Source organism: Periplaneta americana, chromosome 5, assembly GCF_040183065.1.
Source record: "Periplaneta americana isolate PAMFEO1 chromosome 5, P.americana_PAMFEO1_priV1, whole genome shotgun sequence".
Taxonomy (NCBI): domain Eukaryota; kingdom Metazoa; phylum Arthropoda; class Insecta; order Blattodea; family Blattidae; genus Periplaneta; species Periplaneta americana.
The window spans coordinates 59,637,378-59,658,179 of NC_091121.1; the positions used below are offsets into that span (position 1 = coordinate 59,637,378).

The 20,802-nt window shown below is 34.8% G+C and overlaps 2 protein-coding genes across 3 annotated transcripts in view; one reads left to right on the forward strand and one right to left on the reverse strand.

Annotated features, from left to right (window-relative positions):
• Positions 1-2,620: 2,620 nt before the first annotated feature.
• Positions 2,621-10,148, reverse strand: LOC138699705 (uncharacterized). Of its 2 annotated transcripts, none has more exons than XM_069825787.1 (5): positions 9,964-10,148; positions 8,041-9,580; positions 7,825-7,934; positions 7,298-7,441; positions 2,621-3,403 (listed from the first exon to the last, which is right to left on the reverse strand). In XM_069825787.1, exons 1-5 carry the CDS (start codon positions 10,042-10,044, stop codon positions 3,143-3,145), a joined length of 2,136 nt encoding a protein of 711 aa, XP_069681888.1. In that variant the 5' UTR covers positions 10,045-10,148; the 3' UTR covers positions 2,621-3,142. The 2 variants fall into 2 exon arrangements, with proteins under 2 accessions (XP_069681888.1, XP_069681889.1); XM_069825788.1 differs by lacking the exon at positions 2,621-3,403 and adding an exon at positions 5,154-5,508.
• A 238-nt stretch (positions 10,149-10,386) lies between these two features.
• Positions 10,387-20,802, forward strand: part of L (zinc finger protein Lobe) — a 1,127,861-nt gene continuing 1,117,445 nt past the window's right edge. The window contains exon 1 of the mRNA XM_069825789.1: positions 10,387-10,955. Within this exon, the coding sequence (XP_069681890.1) occupies positions 10,916-10,955 (40 nt within the window). The 5' untranslated portion in view covers positions 10,387-10,915. The remainder of the gene's footprint in view (positions 10,956-20,802) is intronic.

Consider the following 20,802-nt stretch of genomic DNA (forward strand, 5'->3'; position numbering starts at 1 on the left):
GTGATTAATAAGCAGCATTCTATTAATTTTAAAATTAATATGAAGGTACTTACACATAAAATGTAATATTGTAACTTGATTCCATCACTAATAATACTTGGAATTGTGGTTGATACAAGAACATTTCCTGCTATTTATATAATAACATGTATTTATCATTCCGAAAATAAATTACAGTTTATTTGGATAGGCTATATACAAAGGTACAAATAAAAATATGCAATGCTCTATAAGTTCACGATTTTTTTTGCAACTACTAAACTTTTAATGGTAATCAAAAAGTCATTATGATAAAAACTGTTTTTAAAACGTATCAGAATATAATACAGTATTACGTGTAACCACTGTGCTTTTCTTCTGGAGAAAAAGGTGGTGTAACTCTGTGTAGAATAGGCTATATTATAGAAGATGGGGAAATGATTACTGTACAGTGCACAAGAATCTAGTCGTTTTTAACCTCCTTTTCATCCAACTTTAAGACTCAGAAGTCTTAAGCGGAGTTCAAGAAAAAAAAAACATAATTTATTAACACATTTTTCGGTTCTATATGTTCCACCAGAAAAAAAGCACCGTGTAACAGCATTGTCAATTAAAATGTAGGTTTATTTTATGGTACCAGTATATATATTTTTCTGCAAATAAGGTAAACAAATATAATTCCGCTTATACAAAAAAAAAATACTGTTGTATTCCATAATTACTGATAAAACTGACAGATTCTAATATGAAATTGTACATGCCACATACTATCGCAAAATACATTAACAAATTAATACTGTGTGTAAATTTCTCTCATACTGATTAGATACTTCATATTCTTCACTTTTTTAAAATTGAGATTTATCATCTATAAGTCATGGGGTCAGTCTTTCTCCAGAGGAACAGGGTACCGGAAACAGAAATAACGTTTTCATTGATTCATTTGTGGCATATTAAAAATCTATAACTGATACTTAATGCTTATCATTGACTGTTAATTTGACTGAACTGATTGTAAGAGCATTTATATGTACACCTAACTGTACAATGTTTTCTTTTATTCTTTACATAATTATATTCCATCATTATCAACACTTAGCATTATACATATTAGACATATGTACATTGAATTTTTCAACTTGAAAATGTCTATTTAGCAAATCACATATTAAGAAAATTTTGGAGGAATATAAAATATTACTATAATATTAAATAGAGGCAAATATATTATAAAGTGGTAAACAGAGCGTACTGAGGCAAAGAACTTCATTCCCTATCCACAATGTTCTGATTCTTGATATATAATCTTTCTAAGAAACTGATTGGACTCGCAGAATGTACCAACCCACAACTATAAGAACAGTAACACGTGTTGGAAAAAGCGTATCTGTTGCGGAAGTATATTTCTTTCTTTAGAATTAGGCTTTTGGATAATCCATTGTCTCCTGGAACTTGACATTTCCAATGTTTCGAAACTATACAGAGTGTTTCAGAAATACTTTGACAAACCTTGGGGGCATGTTCCTCACAACAAATCAAGAAAAAAAGTTCATATAAACATGTCCGAAAAACCTTACTTTTTAGTTATTAATGAAAGAACATAATGAAACATCTGTTAGATATTGTCAACTTAGTAGCAAGTGTTGCAACTTCAATTCAGAAACTCATAACAATGAAAGTTTATGTTCAACGCGTTTCGACTTAAGTTTGTAACCAATAATAATATTCATTTGTTAGATAATCGAATGATGTTATCGATACAAGTATGCTGATGCATCCATTGTATCCTAGATGGCTGTTTACTACAGGAGAACATTTTGAACATTTGTTATGAGTTTCTGAATTGATTAAAGTTGCAACACTTGCTACCAAGCTGACAATATCTAACAGATGTTTCATTATGTTCTTTCATTAATAACTAAAAAACTAAGGATTTTCGGACATATGTTTATATGAACTTTTTTCTTGTTTACAATTTTCTGATACACTTATTCGCAAAAGAACCAAGGCATATAGGACTGTAAATGAAATGAGAACTGATTTTAGAAAAGAAAAGCAGTAATGTTGGATACTAACAGAAGAGAAGTCGGATAAATTTCGAAATCTGTGTTCCGATTTTTATTTCTAAAGAAATTTAAAGTACAGAGTTTGTAAGTGCAATCCTCACACTTTAGAATTGATAAAAAAGTATTACGAGAGAATTTTCTGATATAAATCCTCGAGAACTACGGTACTTTGTGTGAATTTTCATTAGTTACTATGAAATGGATAAATAATGTTTTAACTTATTTACTTACAAATGGCTTTTAAGGAACCCATAGGTTTATTGCCGTCATTACATAAGCCCGCCATCGGTCCCTATCCTGTGCAAGATTAATCCAGTCTCCATCATCATATTCCACCTCCCTCAAATCCATTTTAATATCATCTTCTCATCTACGTCTCGGCCTCCCCAAAGGTCTTTTTCCCCCTGGCCTCCCAACTAACACTCTATATGCATTTCATATGTGCTACATGCCCTGCCCATCTCAAACGTCTGGATTTAATGTTCCTAATTATGTTAGGTGAAGAATACAATTCGTGCAGTTCTGTGTTGTGTAATTTTCTCCATTCTCCTGTAACTTCATCCCTCTTAGCCCCCAAAATTTTCCTAAGAACCTTATTCTCAAACACCCTTAATTTCTGTTCCTCTCTCAAAGTGAGAGTCCAAGTTTCACAACCATAATGTTTTAACTATTTACAGAAATCTAATTTGACCTGCTTTTCATCGTATTTTTCGGTTGGAGTAACAGTCATAACCGATAAGCCTACATGGTCTACTCATAAGCTACTGATATTGTATAGCTTGAAAATTACACTGAAGTAAGTAAATGTAAGAAATTAATTTTGGATTTAGCAGCAAAATAAATGACATTTCCCATATTCAAAATAAGACGTCATAATAAATAGTCAAAAGTAATTGTCTGGGCTAGAACAGAAAATATAAATATTTACAGAATACATCATCTATACCAAACTAGTGTGATGTCTTAAAAGTGACTGGTACATTAATCACAGCAAACATTCTAAAATGAACACTAATTCAAATAAATATATTAGTGAACACAACTAATCTTCTTACTCTTTTCTTCTTGCGAGGAGGGAATGCTATGTTGTGGGCTGACTAGCGTCGCAGTAAGAATCGAAATTTTGCTGGTGAGGGCGGAGGTGGAGGTGCTTGCTTTGGTTCTTTGTCACTGGTTTTAAGATGCTCTTTGGAAATGAGGCTTCTCTTGTGGAGCGTGTGGAGGGTCTGCAAGTGGAGTTCCATACGTTCTGATCCTTCCAGAGACATCCCAGAGCACTGACTTATGTCCAGATATTTCAAGTTGCAACAGTTCTGTCCAATTGCTGCAAGACTTGCATCCGTTAACTGAGAGCATCCCTGTTAATAAATCGTCACGTTTGTAATGCAACACAAGACACAACTATGAAAATGTTAATATCTTTTGACACAGAGAAAGAAACTATGGTGGTTTAGTGGGTGAGGTGGGTCAAGTGAGCTTGGGTTCACACAAAGATCTGAAATACACTTTTCTTATTCTGTTTTATAGAAATATTTTCTCGAAATTAGTAAATAAAAGAGGAAATACGCTTACATGAGTTCTTACAGTACTCAATTCAGGGTTGTGACACCAGCGAATAGGGATTATAAAGAATGGACACTTCGCGTCGGTACCTTTGATCCTTGATCTAGGCTTTGATGTAGCCGGACTGATTTCAATGACCTTCAAGCCAGCTAAAGCATGAGATTCTGCTTTCTCCCTAGAGTTGGCGCTGACATCACACCAGTTAGCAGTCGACACATTGGAAATATAACACATATAATTAATACATCTAGGTACATTATGTACTCAAATAAAATAAATTGGATCCATAAAATAATAAATCCGTCATTAACTGTAATGTCTAGACTATAGAGTTCTTTTATAATGAGAGTTGAGACGTTGACCCCAACATCAATTAAAATATGTAATGATGTGATAGCGCTGAAAATGGAAAAACAAAACTCTTACGAGAAGTAAAACCATATACCTATATTATATTATATACAAATATTAAACGAATTTGATACTTAATTTTATAATATATTATATTATTTTATAATATAATTTATTATATCTGAAATATAAACAATTATAATTACAACTAGTTTGTCACTGAGAAATAAGGAAAAGCCGTTAACTTGAATTTATTCGAAGCAAAGCGTTACTGGGTTATGCAATAAGGTAGGCGATGTTTGGATTCTGTGTCTTAACTCTGTTCTCAATTATTATCTTAGCGTATGCTCGATTACACTAACCTCTAGCGCTTGAAAGTGGAACTGTACGCTGGTGCACAGAGAAACAAAACACAGGAAATTTCGCTCAGTGTCCATTCTTTATAATCCCTATTCGCTGGTGACACCGTGTGAATGAATACTTAACACTATGAAATGATTTTCTAACATTGCTATTAATAACTGCATTAACATTTTAGATGAAAATAACGTAGAATAACATTCTTTATAAATTCTCTTAAAAGAATGATTTTTTATGCTTCTTGTAATGAACAATAAGGGTGTCACGTGATGTCTGAAAATTTTTTGTAGTTAGTCAGTTTGATCTAAGCATATTGCTAGACAGCTAGTTAATGTTAATTTTCTAACAGCTTAATTAGAAGAGGTGTAGCGTGGACCTTTTCCTCTGCTAGTGTTAAATGCAGGAATTCATGATGATTCGAAGGTTGGCTCAACTTTCGTCTTCTGTTGAAAGAAAAAGGTGTAGGTGGATTAAATCCATTATTCGCTATACGTGCAATGGAAGAGGTCCAAGCTAAACTGCTTCTGAATAATTCACCATTGCTTTCTCCCTCATGCTGAATGATAATATGCAAAAATTACTTTTTCACAATGCAGCATACTATTCATAATAAATTTATCATATTTTTTTTATATTTCACTCTGCATATTATGAATTCTGGATGGAAAATAGTTAATTAGACTTCATTTAAGTATAAAGGGAATTTTGTTTAATTTTCGATTTGCTTATTTTAAATTATAAATATCATGCTGTTTGTTACGTAAGTAGTTGAAGGTATAAGTCTTTTTAAGTTAGAGCTGGGCATACTCAAAATATTTTTCACAGAATCATTACTTGTGCTGACTGTCAATTATATCTTCGGATATAAATTGATACATGTTAAGTGTTAGTATAATAGCTGTTCATAAAAGGACATGCTGTTGTTTTGATGCAATATTCATGTAAATTTGCTGAATAAGTAGGTTCATTAACTTCCTCCGAATTTTGTTTCGTTTGGAAACATTGATGTACAGTAATGCTGGTTGATTGATTTGTTGACTGGTTGGTTGCTAACATCTCCAGAATGGATGTTGGTTGATTGATTGGTTGGCTGGTTGGTTGCTAACACCTCCAGATATGGTCGATGAAGACCTTCCTGGACTCTGCTAGTCTGACTGTGTGGAGAGTTCCACTTCTGAGGTGGGAACATCTGTAAGGTGGAATTCATATTCTCTGATGACAGGTGGGAATGATTAACAGAATTGAATTGTAAAGTAGGGAGAGATGGCTCTTAAGTTTTTCTCTCAATGACAGGTTACCTTTATGTACCCGTACTATAAATCTATGGCCTGAATCTCCCATTTTTATTCCTATTCACGAAGTCATGCTAACTGTTTATAAACTATGAAAATCCGCGAACCTTGGAAATTATGACCAGCTTGATGCCAGGTGAACAATAATACGTACAACGAGCATAAATAAAGTAGTTTCTAATAAAAAAAATTATTCTGTCACCAGGAATTCCTGTTACTATGTTTCTTTAATTCAAAGGTTTGTGCTACTGATGAAATCCATCTGATATGTTTTAGTATTTAAGTGTTTTCAAATGCATATTCATAACATTTCGAATTAGTGCACCAAATGAACATTTTTCATATAGGCTAATGGGATTTCAAGATGTCACATTAATTTGTTTGTGACGAAGATTTTGAACTCTGCAACCCTTTAGTATTTTCGAAACTCTGGAGAAATTAAATCTCAACACAGGTTGTAAAATTCAAACAGTTTTCTTAATACTTTCCATTTACATTATGCTAATGGACTAATGCTCTGCACCTACATGTCTGCACAGCATGTTTTGTGTTTCTAGCGTAGCCTGCGATTTTGATTGTTACCACATATAAAATCATATGGTAGTACTCTCATGAAATATCAAACAAAGAACTCGTGAAAACGAGCACGAGTTTATGTAGCTATGATTTTAAATATGTACAGTTTTCATCATAATTATCATCGTTATCGTCGTCATCATCATCATCATCATCATCATCATCATCATCATCATCACATATATATATATATATTTTTTTTTTACTTTTACATTTTCAATGGATTTTCACTGACTGGGTTTATCAATCAACCAGCCATTACCTCACATATCATCTGTATTGAAGGATTTCGTGCCAAATCGTGTTGTATCCACGAGGTTTTCTTTCTGTGTATGAAATAGATTCTTCATTAATAGTTGAAGATGCTTGATGGCAATTTTTGTACTTCTTACGTCAACTTTTTCATAGAAATTACTACTAATAACATTTAACTATGGGTTGCAAGGAGTAGTGAAGTGCATTCCATAATCTCTCCTACTCAAATCCCACCCTCACCTTCCCGTGGTGCTACCTGTTTTTAACAAACGAGTCTCTGGGGATCGAGTCACAGCAGTGTAATTGTTCCATCAAAAATGGAGAAAATGCTATTTTAATATTCTGATCTGTTGTGGCATGCATAAGCGTCCTCTAAGTGGTGAAGAGGGGATATGGTTGGTGACGTTGTCTAACAATCCTCATATGAACCCGCTAACCAACGGCAGGTGTGGTCCTCCAAACAATTCGGAGGTTGCATGTAGATGATATAACTACCATAACATAAAAATATGGTGCTTACATTAAAATGGTTATACTTTTTGCTACATAACTCTACTATATTGGAGAGCAAGAGAATTAATAGCTTTATTGCCAAGATCTCAGAATTAGTTAACATCAACATATTTAATTATTTTTAAATGGTGCAAGTCTTTAATCTCAAGGGGAATCCTCTGATATTAGCATTTCATACAGGGTTTTAAAAGATTTTCCCTATTTTATTACAGTATCATTATTATTTATCTGTAAGGGCTCTATGAGATTGTAGAAGTCTGAAATAAATCTGAATGGCACTAACACGAATTCAGAAAGCTTGATACTTCATACTGAAATTAAAATACGAAATGTGATCAGTACCTGCAAGTCAAGGTGTTTCAGTCTTGGCAAGCACTTCACAAAGTTGACTACACCATCGTCTGTAATGTTGTGACAGTTGCTCATAATGAGAGTCTCAATACTTGGGTTTTTTGAAGCCAGATCCGAGATGCCTGAATGAGTTACCTGAAATGTAATAATAACTATACTATAATAGTAACTTACAAGAAAATAAACTAATGAAGAATTTCACGTTTGTCATATCTTATTTCTAAAGGAAAGAGATGAGAACAATAATTATGCTACAAGCTATAGGCTAAATAAAACCCAGATTACTTAAAAGTAATACCAAATTAAATGGTACGAACGACAATGCCTAGGCCTGATTGTAAATACCACTGTAAATACAAAAAAAATCTGTCTTTCATCTGTTTCAAATAAACAAAAAATACTTTTTTCATACGTACTATTTTTACTATCATGCATTTGTTTGTGTTGGAAAATGTCAATATCTAGCTTCGTATATTACAATGGAAAGGAAAGGAGAACTTTTTACAAACAATACAAACCTGTTGACAAAGACTGAGATTCAAATGTCGGAGTTCAAGAAAGCTAAAGGCATACTTTAGGCTAACGTCTGTAATTCTATTGCAGCCACACAAGTCTAATTCTTGCAAACCTAAAAAAGAATTGGAAAAAAGTAAATGACTTTAAGAAACATGTTCTCAAGATAACTCTCACATCAAATTAGCACAAAGAAGAAGAATTGTTTAACACCTGCACACCTTTTAGTCTAATAAGAGAGAATCCACTTTCCACTTGTCCAACATCCTGATCTTCACACATTTGCAGTACAACCTTCTTCCTCTTGGCATCATTTACAATATCCTGCTCAGCTTTAGTCCGTAATGATATTCTATGCAAAGGGTCGTTGTGCACAACACCTTCGTTACTAATGTCAGGCATTACATTTATTTCCTTTTCCACTACACTACTTTGTTCATTATTAACATTTCCTTCTGTTTGCTCCACTCTTTCTGTCCTCAGCCCCATGCCTGTGAGTCCTGCATCTGTCACTTTGTCACAACGAGTCAGTTTGAGGGACCGTAGCCATACTTGATGCTGGCAGATTGCCTGAATGGAAGTATCTGTCACTGCGTTGAAGCACCATCCCAAATCGAGATGCGTTAACCCAGGAAGATGCTCAGCTATAAGGCAGATAGTTTTCTCGTCCAGTGGAAGTGCAGTGAGATAGAGACGTCTAAATTCTGGATTCACATAGGAACACAACCCCTTCTCAATCCCTTCCCCTGTAACTTGCTCACACTGTGACAGATTCAAGTCGACTAGTTTCCTAAGATTACACAGTTCTGTCACGCCTAAATTAGTAACAGCACGGCAGCTCTGGATATTCAGAATTGAAAGGTTTTTTAGATTGCGACAAATAGCTAGCAGAGATTGGTCAGTGATGCGTGAGCACAAACTCAGGTCCAGTTCATTTAACGATTGCTGATATTCCGTGAGCGTCAGTATGCCTGTATTGTTGAGTTGTTCGCAGTACTGGAGATGTAGCGCCTGCAGACGAAGTTTTGGCACTTCTGCTAGTTGTGACAGCGCGGTGTGGTCAATCAGTGTACGACTAAATCTTAATTTTCTTATCTTTTCTGCCTGAGACACAATGTACTGTAATATATTGCGAAATGTCAGAACACTTTCAGATGCCATGATGATGCCGTTATCTGACATGTTACGGGGATAAAACTTTTTATAGAGTCCAGTATGGAACGATATTTGACACCCTGTCAGAGACAGATCTTCTAGATTGGGTGTGATGGCTACAAATCTGTTGAAAAGAGCGTCAGATAAATATCTATTTGAAGCAAGACTTAATTCTTTAAGTTTCACAAGAGTCTTACTCAACAACAGAACATCAGATTCTTGTTCTAGCACTCTTCCCGACATAAGAAGCTCACGACACCCGTTCACGTTGAGATTTTCTAGATGCGAACACCTTAATAAAATGTCTACAAAAGTTCTTTCTGATACATCACAACTATGCATAGACAGAGACCGCATCTGTGGGCAGAATCTGTCCCAGAATTTTGTTAATTTTGCTCCAAGTTCTACTTCTTTAAACACAAAATGAAGAAATGTCCCAAGACTATTTTCAAAGACTAGAAGGGGTCTGGTCAGGTCATCGTGAAGTACGACTACTTCATTACTATGCAATTTCAAATCTTTGGATGCCATATGCCATAGACGACACACCTGCGAGGCACTGATTCTGTCGGACAAAGGCAGGAACTCCAGTATGTATATTATGATCTGTAAAAAAAACACAAACACTCCATATTTTATTAATTATATATATGTTAAATAAAACATTTACATTGTCATAATCATAACCGAGTTTAAAAATAATAAATTAAATGGCATTCTAAATAAAAATGTTGAAGATGAAAATCAGTTTTATTTATTAATAAAGCCAATAAAACAAACGTTTAAGTTGTTTTGGTAACTCGTTATAGGCTATGTCACATTAAGAAAGAGCTGAGAAAATAAAAAAGTAGCAGATTTTGACAAACATTTGTTACATTCTTAAGAGGTACAATTCCTTTATTCTAATGCAAGGTCAAGGTAAAGCATTCAAGTGTTATTTACTTAAAAATCTCAAGCTAAATAATAGTATCTCATTTGACAGTTCTCACCTCAATCGGTAATTCCAATGACACATCAGTGTTCGTGTATTTGGGAACATTTTCACTTGATATTGTTATTATAGAGTCCATTTTCAGATAGGTTACGGTTTTATCTAGCGTAATTTAATACAACTATAATTTAACACCTTAAATACAGGTGCCTCTCTCACACCGTCAGCTGATCGACCAAATAGCATCACACTATGTCACTATTTGGTAATAATTTCTGCCTTAAGATGGCATGGCGAATGTTATAATTCCAAATTTTCCTACTAGATGTCTCGCACGTGTGACACTCGTCAAATTGTTAGTTGGGTGGCCTAACTTGCAGGTTGTGAATTCCCTAGGTGGCCGGCCCCACAACGATATTGGTGCGTGCGCCCGTCCGCTCGCTTCTGCGCAATCCTTGGGGTGAAAACATCTCCCTACCAACTGGAAAAGCGTATTGTTACAGGAAGCGAGCAGTCTCACAGACAGACTGACTCCGAGCAGACAAGTGGAACAGCTGATCGCTCACTGGCCGACATGTCACATCGTAAATCGGACTGACGCGGCGACTGTAAAGCAGCGCTTGGATTTCAACGACGGACAAAAATGTAGGAAGCAATTAATAGATTCCTGAGTTGTGTGTGCCCGCCCACTTTACTTTGATTTGACAGTAAATTCGCGATTCTCTACTCTGGTTTAAAGTCCACGTGTTCATCGTAGCGAAGATGTCATCACATGTTGACAGTGCTTTGATGTCAGTGTTCTGCTTCAGTCAGTGAGGTTCTCGAGTGAATGCAGTAATCTGGACTGCTAAGTGGACTGACTGTGACTTGTAGCCCTTGGGACAGTTTTCGCCATCTGAGTGAATATGTAGTTGACATCGAACGTGTGACGTCGAGGGACTGAAAGCTGCGACGCAGCGTCCCCTGCCAGCGGCAGCCTCGGACTGATCGCGACGCCCGGCATCGCGACGATGTCTCGCCGCAAGCAAGCCAAGCCACGAGCACTCAAAAGTGAGTACCGCAGCACTGTCATTTGTTTACAACGAATTACATTATCAAGTGTGTAAGATCTTGGAATGTTAACAATGTTCCGAAAACCCAAGTGGGACAGAGTACAATGCAATGCAACTCGTTTTATGACGTAGCTGTTGGTTGTATTTAAAGCCAGTAGAGGAACGATTAATCATCTGTTAAAAGTATATTTTACCCTAAAATACCAACACATCTCTTCAGAATAATTATTATAGCTTAATTCAAAATACCATTGCTCTCGACTGTTTGATGATTTGGTTATGTTTGCTTCTTCTCACATTCCTAGCTCCTTCTGGCTGTTGCGGATCATTTCACCTTTCATTCGATCTTTCTAATGATCTTCCATGACGTTTGTGATGTGCAATTCCAGAATCCTTCGTCTGAAGTACTTGGTTTGTTCATTCAGTCTTTATTTGTCTCTACGTTTTAAAAGTGTTGCAGTTTTTATTACATGAAGATTGTCCACTTTTGTTTTTCTGTTTGATGTTTTATTTCCGTTTTGAGAATACAATTTTGCTATCAAAAAATCTTGTTCATGTCATTAATACGATTAGTCCAAGTTTTATTACTTCAAAATTCATAGCAAGAAGTTGGAGGTCATGTCACAATTAAGTAAATGTTTTTTGTTGTAAGTATATTGTGTGCGCGGATTAAATTAATTTGCTTTCAACGTCTTTGATAAAGGATATTACTTTGTATACACGAGAATGTGCAGTTGATTAGCGAAAGTTTAAAAATTGCGATCTGCGAGCAGCAATGACTTTTCAGTAGTCCGCTCACGATGTGTTGTGCGGCTGTTTGAGAAAATAAGTGCAAAGCAAGATACCTTTGACAGTGAAAAGATTGACTACGAAAGAAGCAGACTTACAGATTTTTTAATATTGATGATTAGTTCTGTACACAAAACGAAAGTCATGTTGTCTAAATACATTATTGAGGAAGATGTTTGAGATACTAAATTATAGTATCTGTTGCATTCTGTGTCGGAGGATAACGCTAATCTAAGCAATTGGAGTGATAAAACTGCTCAAGCTACCCTCGTATGTAAGTCTGTGTTAGATTTTAATAAAATTATAATTGATGTTTATAAAAATTCTTCCGCGATTGTAATTCATTTTTTGTTCAGTTTCTCGATTAACACTTACTGTTGAAGTGAAATTTCTTGAACGGCACACATTAATTTGTTTGAAATAAGAAATTTGGTAAGAAACTTCATGGCGCTAATAGAGGCACACGTGTAGTGATTCAGTGACAAGCACAGCAGTATCGTGGCTTTTAAAAGGTAAAACTTTTCTCAATTATAATTGCCATAGACAACTTTTCATATTTTAAGCTCCTTGTCAGATACGATCTCAGGTCATCATTTCATGGATTGTTGTGGATTTATTCTTCCTTTTGATGTACAGTACTTCACAAGTTAAACATTACGAATTTTGTCTTTCTTTATTCTCTTGGTAGAATGTTTCTATTTCATTTCGTGATCTCGAGCAAATTCCAAAATTTGTTGCTTTTAATTTTTCTAGTGTAATCAAATTATTTTTATGATGCAGATGAGAAAAACATATTGTTCTCGTTTATCAGCGCTCTGCTGGCATATATGACTACTGCATTAAACTTTTATTTACTTAAAACGTTTAAGTTTAGCTTATTGTATTCCGTACTCGTGTATGTCATCAACTCATCAATCAATTTTATTAACGTAATTGGAAGTACTATAATTTACTTTAAAATAAATTATTTTAAATCTGAATAAAATATATCCGAACATGCTGCTTACGGACTGACCATATGGAGTTAAGTGCATTAGTGTTTTTTTGCAGAACGAATCCCGGCGGAATTGTCATCGGTTTGTTATGCTCTTGCGCCTCTTCAACTTGTGCGATATTTCCTTCCGTTGTTTTATGTTGTGTTGTTACGCCGACTGTAAACACGTTTAATAGTAGGATCTAGTGGGGAATATTTTGATCACTTGTCTGGTTTGAAAAATTTCTCTGTCTAATTTTGTCAGCAAAATACATTACCGAAGATTTTCGTGTTGGAAATAACAAAATTAAAATGTTACAACTTTATAACAGCAAATGTTTCTGTGATACCGACATTAATTTCGTCATTTTGACACGCTGTTCTAGACTGAGGTTTTATTTCCAAGCTTACTTTTGTAACTTGGAGCTTAATTTTAAGCATTTCCTGATTAATTTAATTAAACATTGAAAAAAACGTATTTTGGTGTGTATTCAGTGAAAGAAGATTCAACTAGTTCTGACACAAAATTATGTTAATATGAAAATATAACGCGATAATCCATCGACAATAAGTAACCTAGTAGTTGACACTGCTTCGTTAAATAACCAACTAAAATTCGCCAACTGATACTTAATTTGATCAAAATCGAATTTTTATGTACAAAACAAATATACTATTTTCCACGTTTTTTATTTATAATGGAGGTTCAAAGGTAACTATCATTATCCCTTCTCGTAGTATGTAAATGCATGATAATAGGAAATAGCTCTAATGCTATATCTGTCTAGAACATTTTCATGTGATAATCTCTGAAAATTGGTTGGAAATACGAGATTTCAGTTTTTTACATAACGCTTCGCAAATACATTATAATATTATATAAACATAGGCTATCCGTCAAACTAATAGCGATGAAAATTATCTTTTCACAGCAAATTATTTTCGTTCACTGTTTTTTTTTGTAAGAATAAAACATAAGCAATCAGGTTTTTTAATATTCATCCAAATTTCACTAGTTCAAGTTAAGTTAGTATTTTCATCCGATATGAAACTTGTTTAATAGGTATCCAACAAAATTTTGTTAATATTTTCTTTCCATATTTCATCAGTATACATTTTGTTTCTATTAGTATGCAACTGGGCTTCACTAGTAATTAACTAATTATTCTTCCGGATTTTGTTATATTGTTATATTTACAGAGTTTGTATTTTATGAAAGGTAAAGGTATCCTTATCACAAACCACTGAGACCCACATCATAGCAGAAGGTTAAGGTTCCCAGTTTTTTCTAGGCAATCGGCATTAGTGGCAGTAGAGATGTAATTTCTGCATGCTCGTCGCCTTTATCCCAAGAAAATACCCCTGATACTTATTTCTGTTAGAGGTTGAGTAAACCTCAGATCGATAGTACAGCCTCAAAGATTAGATCAACGGAGAAAATTCGTACTCCTATCGGGAATCTAACAGCGACCTTCCGGCTTTCAGCGCAACGCCTTAACAGCGAGGTTACCGCGCGGCCCTAATTATTTTGTACGATTGTTACCTTCATTCATGTCTAAGAAGTAGCTATAAATTAAGATTACTAGTGGCTTGTGCAGCAAATGCTGCAAACTAAGTTCATTAGACGTTCAAATAAAAATTTATCTCATTTATTTACAATGAAGAATAGACCTATCACACATTTTGAAAGATATTTGCTTCCGTAATAATGAAACATACTCCCTCAGAATGGTTTTTTTATGCCAAATACTTTTTCTTGAACATATCCACCTTCAGTTTTTGTGTTTCAAGGCGAAAACGCAAATAACAATGTCAGGACGATCAGTGGGTTTTTCATACTATTTCAGGTCATTGTGGAATGTAGGTGAAAGTTAAAAAAGTGTCAGGTTTGCTATGCTTTCGAACAATAGACATAGCATCTTGGTATAGCTGCTGCATGTAGAGCTTGAAATGTAGAGGGTAAAATCATTTTATCCTGCTAAGAGATCTTGCTGAAATGATCGGGAGACTACAAAATTTTGTAGGCTTCTTATTTTGTCAGTAAGTAATACATTTTGGTCTTTCCTTAGGAACTGTAATTTTTGCGCTCTCTCGAGCCAATACTGAAGAGAATGACGCATAAGCTTATAAATATCTACACCACACTTGCCATTAAATGTATGAAAAAGACCCAACCCCACTTGATTAATAACTACGTATAAAATATTTGATTTTTAGTAACAATATTATTATCTTACGTAAGTTTTGTAGTTATACTATAGGAGCCGCCTCATAGTAAATTATATAAATGAAGATCTAATTTAAGATATTCTCTACATGTACTTAGGCCTACTTACATAACCCCAAAACGTTTCACTTTCATATCAATATAGCATTAATATGTAAAATTAATGAAAAATAGTCACATCATGACATTAACTATAATAATATTTCATTTCTAATGATAATAATGTCATCAAACCACCTCAAGTTTTGCAGCTGTACTCAGAAAATTACGCACCGGCGAGTCAGACCTGTAAATTATTTTTGGTAAGTTTTGAAGTTTTTAATAACCAATTGAATTTGAGCTCTAAATATGTCAGCAATCCTGCAGATCATGGCCTTCGTGTAATAGTCTATTGTTTATTGTAGTGTGTGCTTTTTGTTATATACTGAAATGCAATTAGTTCTAAAAACTGACGAAAGATGGATTTTGGAAAATAAGAAAATTATGTAGGAAAACTAACGCTTCACTGAATGTTACTATTTTCCTGAAAATCCTTGGATGCCAAGCTTCAAAATGACGGGTCATTCATTAAAATCCGTTCAGCCGTTTTCCCGTAATTTTCATTACCAGTTAAAATTATATATATATATATATATATATATATATATATATATTATTATGGCATCGGGTTTCATTAGTATCCATTTATGATTTATTAATATAAATTTAGGCTGTGATTGCATTAATTAACATAAGTTTGTTAGCATTAAGATTTAATTAATATTCAAAAAGCTTTTCCCAAGTTTTACTAATACTGTAAATCCATCTAGGTTTGTTTGTATCCGAATTTTATTAGTGTTCAGATAAGATTTCCTAACATTAATCCAATTGTATTGGGATTCTAAGTGGTTTTATTAATATTTTTTAAGGCTTCGTTTGTTTGTTGTTTAAAAAATGTATACATATATAAATACATATTACATCATTGAATTCTTGTCATCGACCGCAACTTCGCTCTCAGGGAGTAATGATTCGAACTGTTTTATCTTTGTCGCCTTCGACATTGCTTCTGGCGCACTATAGGAAGTATATTTTGACGACCAGTATAATTATTAATAAAGTAAGGTCAGTAAGGGAATGTTGTTGTTTAGTCACCTGTCCGAATAAGGCATCACTCATGAGGCGACTAAGCTAAGAGATAATGGGATAGGGTGGCCGGCCAATTCCTTTCCCTCCTCCATTGAATACATCGCTAACTAGTAACATACTGTATTTCATTAATAAGACTTCAGGCGTATAAGACAATTGTTCTTCCTTCAATACATCGTCAAATGAGATGTACTGCCTGAATATAGATGTACAGATACGGAAATAAAATTTGAAGCTCCCTTATTGTATAAGTTTGGCTTACAACACACTACGCATGTGCAGTAAACAAAAGCCCCTGTATATAAATGCTACTTGTGGACAGTCGTGTAAAATTGTTGCCTACATACAAGTGGACTCCGATCAAGACTCACTCCAAATTTTAATTCCGTATCTGTACATCAGTGATCGCCAAAAGCTGTGTCGCGACACATGCCCCTGCCTCCACTCAAGCGTAACCATGGCATCATACTCCCACCCCCTGTTTACAGCCTTCACCTCGATATAAGTAAAGACATTTTTCAGCAGCGGACGTAGGCTACACATGTAATATGACAAGTGTGTAGGATAACATGTTTCGATGTCTTTTCGAAAACAGATAAGTAAAAACTTAATTTTAAGGAGCATGGGAGGAAAAGTATTTATTTTGTGCAGATGGCAAACATATGAGATACTTAATTTGTTGTAAAATTTTAAATGGAGTATAAAAGAACAATATACGTTGTCATTATTCTTCTTGTTATGAAGACTACCACGCTCTTACCTGTAAATTGAATATTTCATTAATAAACGAACAATAAAAAGTATTTCTTCTATGTCTTAATCGGGGTAAAATACTTCCACTTTTTTTCGTCGTATGTACTGTAATTTGAATATTTCATTAATAAACAAACAATAAAAAGTATCGGGTTGTGTCTTAATCGGAGTAAAATACTTCGAATTTTTTTTTAAGTATGTAGTCATTGTAGTGTAATTTACAACTTCGTGACCAGCCTGGTACGTTCTTCTAATTTCAAATATCTGCTGATGTAAAGTACACGTTCTTTTTATGGTAAATAAGAAAAATATATTTATTTTATTTCATTAATAATACAAAAATAATGAATAGGAGGATAAAAAATTAACATGGAAAGAAGTGTGTGTAGTTAATAAGTAGAAGAATATTATATTGCTTTTGTTTTTTGGTCACACAGTCCGTCTCTGCACTGTTATTCACTGCATTGCCTGAGGAGATACCCCTCTCCCTGCGATAGTGATGTGCGGGTTGCATTTCTATTACGTCACAATTTCGTGGTGTTTGGCAACCACTGCTGTACATATTAGTCAGAACTTCAGTCAGAGGTAGGAATAAGGGAATAACCCTTGAAAATTTCCCCAAATATACTCTTTGATAACCAGAATTCAACTTCGACTCAGCGGACTTGAACCGGGGTCTCAGGCGTGAGAAAACGAATGCCCAGGCCGTTCGGCTGATGGTCCGTCTATATTGAAATGTGTGTAATATAGCTACTGTATTATATGCCAACCTAATAAGTTGCTGTAATCGATATGAAATGAGATACCTATGTACATTGGACGAAGTAAAGCGGCAAGTTGTGTGCTACATTGGAAATTACATATTTCTTGGAAGTCTCTTTTGCAATTAAGCTCATCACTGTTAGCAATTTAATCGACTGAGGGAGGGAGAGGACGGGAAAGAAGGCGCGGAGAGGACCTTAATTAGAACTTCATCGCGCGACCAGCTCTAATCACGTTCACTCCAACAGGAACGTAAAATATTTATCACTACTAAACTCCTTAATAACTCTCTTTAATTGCTTTGTATCTGTGGGTCCCTACAACAATGTATCACGTTATTTTTATTACTTTGTGGGATGTTTTCGTAGATCGTAAAATTCTCTACATGCGTTGATATGCCGTTTGTTAGTTGAACCACGCAGAATAAAGTGATAGGAAAGATTCTAAAAGTCCAGTCCTAGACGTGGTTGACGAGAGCCAAGATTGCATAACGCAAAGCATTCTAGGGACAATATTGTGTGCGTGACACTTTGTTACTCCTCTTTTTCCTTCCTTACTTAGCCTATGCATCATTAGAATCTCGTTTCACATTTTGTGAATTCGTGTTTAACTAGGCTGATAATTTACTATTTGATTGGAATTATCTAATCGTCCGTCTGAAGTATAACTGAAAATAGCTCAAATCGGGATCCAGATAATCTTTCTGGTTTCTAAATACTGATATTAATACAATATTTAGACTTCTTGGTAGAAATGTTTTCCGAAGTTTCTCAGTAAACCTATCTGTAACGCGGAACACAGTCACGGCAAGTCAAAGTTAAGGGCTCCTGCCGTCTCTCGGTACAGTCTGGCAGCTCTCGCGGATAACGTTCTTTCCGTCTTACGGCTCTACAGTCCGGCAAGTGATTAGTTAATTATTTAAGGAAAATAGAGAAAATCTTACCTTAATTTCAGAGTAGTTGCTCAAAATGTCCTCTGTTACGTTCTGTACACATTGTGCAGCAATGTAAGAAGTTCTTGGACATCCGCTGGAGCTCATCGTCAGTAATAGACTATTGCGTACAGCCAGTGAGGGAAGTGAGACGGTATGCGACGGTATGGAATACCGCCACTGGTTTTTATGGCCAGAAGACATACCGTTAATGAAAAATGACATACCATCATGAAAAAATCTGATCGTAAAAATTTGTTTACAGTATACATTTCCTCACAACAAAGAGTACTACCTATTTTCTTCGTAAATCTAAACCACAGCCTTCAGGAACTGTATTCAACGTGTATTTAGACACGTTTATTAAATAAGTCAACCTCTGGAATGCTTACAAGACAAGTATAGAAGACTGTGGTCTGTAGCTTGTGGTGGCTATTGTTGCCAATTTAGTGACTGTGTCATTTTTGTTGTTGTTACACTTTTTAGTAAGTAAGACACTTTGAAGCTTTAACATTATTTTATATGATAAGTCTCAAAGGACATTGCAAAATAATCTAGTAAATAACTAAAGTAACTTGAAATTTTTATTAAGGAATTTAATGTGTTGCGTAAGCTTCAAAGATTCGCGTTACTGACTGCACGAAACAATTTATTGTATACATCATGTATGTGTATGTTGTAAGGGAGGGGGTATGCCTTTTTTTAAATCGGGGTATGCCAGGAGAAAACCTTGGGGTTGCAAACCGCCTCTGGTTTTTTCCACTCCCCTCACTGCGTACAGCCATGCACAACGTTTCTTCTTATTGAGAACGAAACCTGTTTCTAGCCACTTATTAAATAATTTGAAAGGGAAGTTAAAGACTGAAGTGACCAAAACTAACAGGTTACCATTTAATTTTTTTTTATTTTTGAAAACTATTCAACCAAAAATGACCGAATTTTCCAGAAATCTGCGTGTCGGCCACACCTGTGGAGTAACGGTCAGCGCGTAGGCCGCGAAACCAGATGGCCCGGGTTCGAATCCCGGTCGGGGCAAGTTACTTGGTTGAGAGTTTTTCCGGGGTTTTCCCTCAACCCAATACGAGCAAATGCTGGGAAACTTTCGGTGCTGGACCCCTGGACTCCTTTTACCGGCATTATCACATTCATTTCATTCAGACGCTAAATAACCTTAGATGTTGATACAGCATCGTAAAATAACCCAATAAAAAAACTGCGTGTCTTGGATATGCCACATGAATTTCATTATGTTTGAATGAATTGTTTAGCTATATTGATGAGTTCTTTGAAATTAAATTTTTTTCGGTAACTCAAGACATTGGTTTTTAATGTACCATTTATCAAAAAAATGTCATAGGCAGAAGTGTGAATATTGTTTCACATATGTTAGGAATCGTATATTACAGTCTGAGGAACAGAGAATCTCATATGTTCATTACCATCATATAAAAATATTTGTAATGTCCAACATTTCCAATCGAAAGAAAAATACTTTTTCAGAATATTTTACATTTAGTTTGAGTGAGTCTTAAAACGTAGGCCTATCAATGTGATTGTTGATTATTTGACATAATACAGTAGAATAAGCATCTGTGCAAAATTTGAATCAAATTGAACTTGTAGTTTTTTGTGAAACGGAACGTCGAAGATTAAAAAAACGACGTTTTGAGAAAAACAGCGATAAAGACAGTTTCAATATTGGTGCTATGTAAGTAGTTCAACATGGTTCAAAATATGTCATTTAAAGGGCGTAAGTGATAACTTTAATAAACTATTCTGATTAAGAAAAAAGCGGCAAATTTAAGTTAATTCGAAGTGAAAAATACCATTTTTGTCGTCCCTTTAACAACACAATGTTTCGATGGTTGTGTATCTCTGAAAAGCGCCACAGAAATTTGCATAAACATATCTCGTACGACTTCTTCTTCAGTAGATACCTTTCATAAAGGGTAATATGTTGCTGTACTGTGCATCTAACCATGTTTAAAAATACGCATTTCTCACTGGAGTTCAGGCAGAGCGATCTGTAACAACTGAAAAGAAACTCGCACGCATCATGTCTTGGGCCGATCTCGAACCGAAGTGCCGTCGTTCCTACTGAATTGCGAGATTGCTATGTCGTAGTTGGTCCGTTGAGTTTATCCGTCAGTAACTAGTTTGTATTATTTTATAACAATTTTAATTAAAACAAAGATTTTCTAAAAGAAAATAAATATCTTATTAATCAATAACGCAATCTTACTACCGAATATTAAAAACAAAAGTACAAATTAAATGTAAAA

Excerpts from the sequence above, each read along its gene's own strand:
- LOC138699705 (XM_069825787.1), bottom strand. The coding sequence starts at position 10,044 with ATGGACTCTATAATAACAATATCAAGTGAAAATGTTCCCAAATACACG. Across the intron at positions 9,581-9,963 it reads CATTGGAATTACCGATTGAG|ATCATAATATACATACTGGA; the intron begins GTGAGAACTGTC and ends TTTTTTTTACAG. Across the intron at positions 3,404-7,297 it reads TGAAACACCTTGACTTGCAG|GGATGCTCTCAGTTAACGGA; the intron begins GTACTGATCACA and ends ATTTATTAACAG.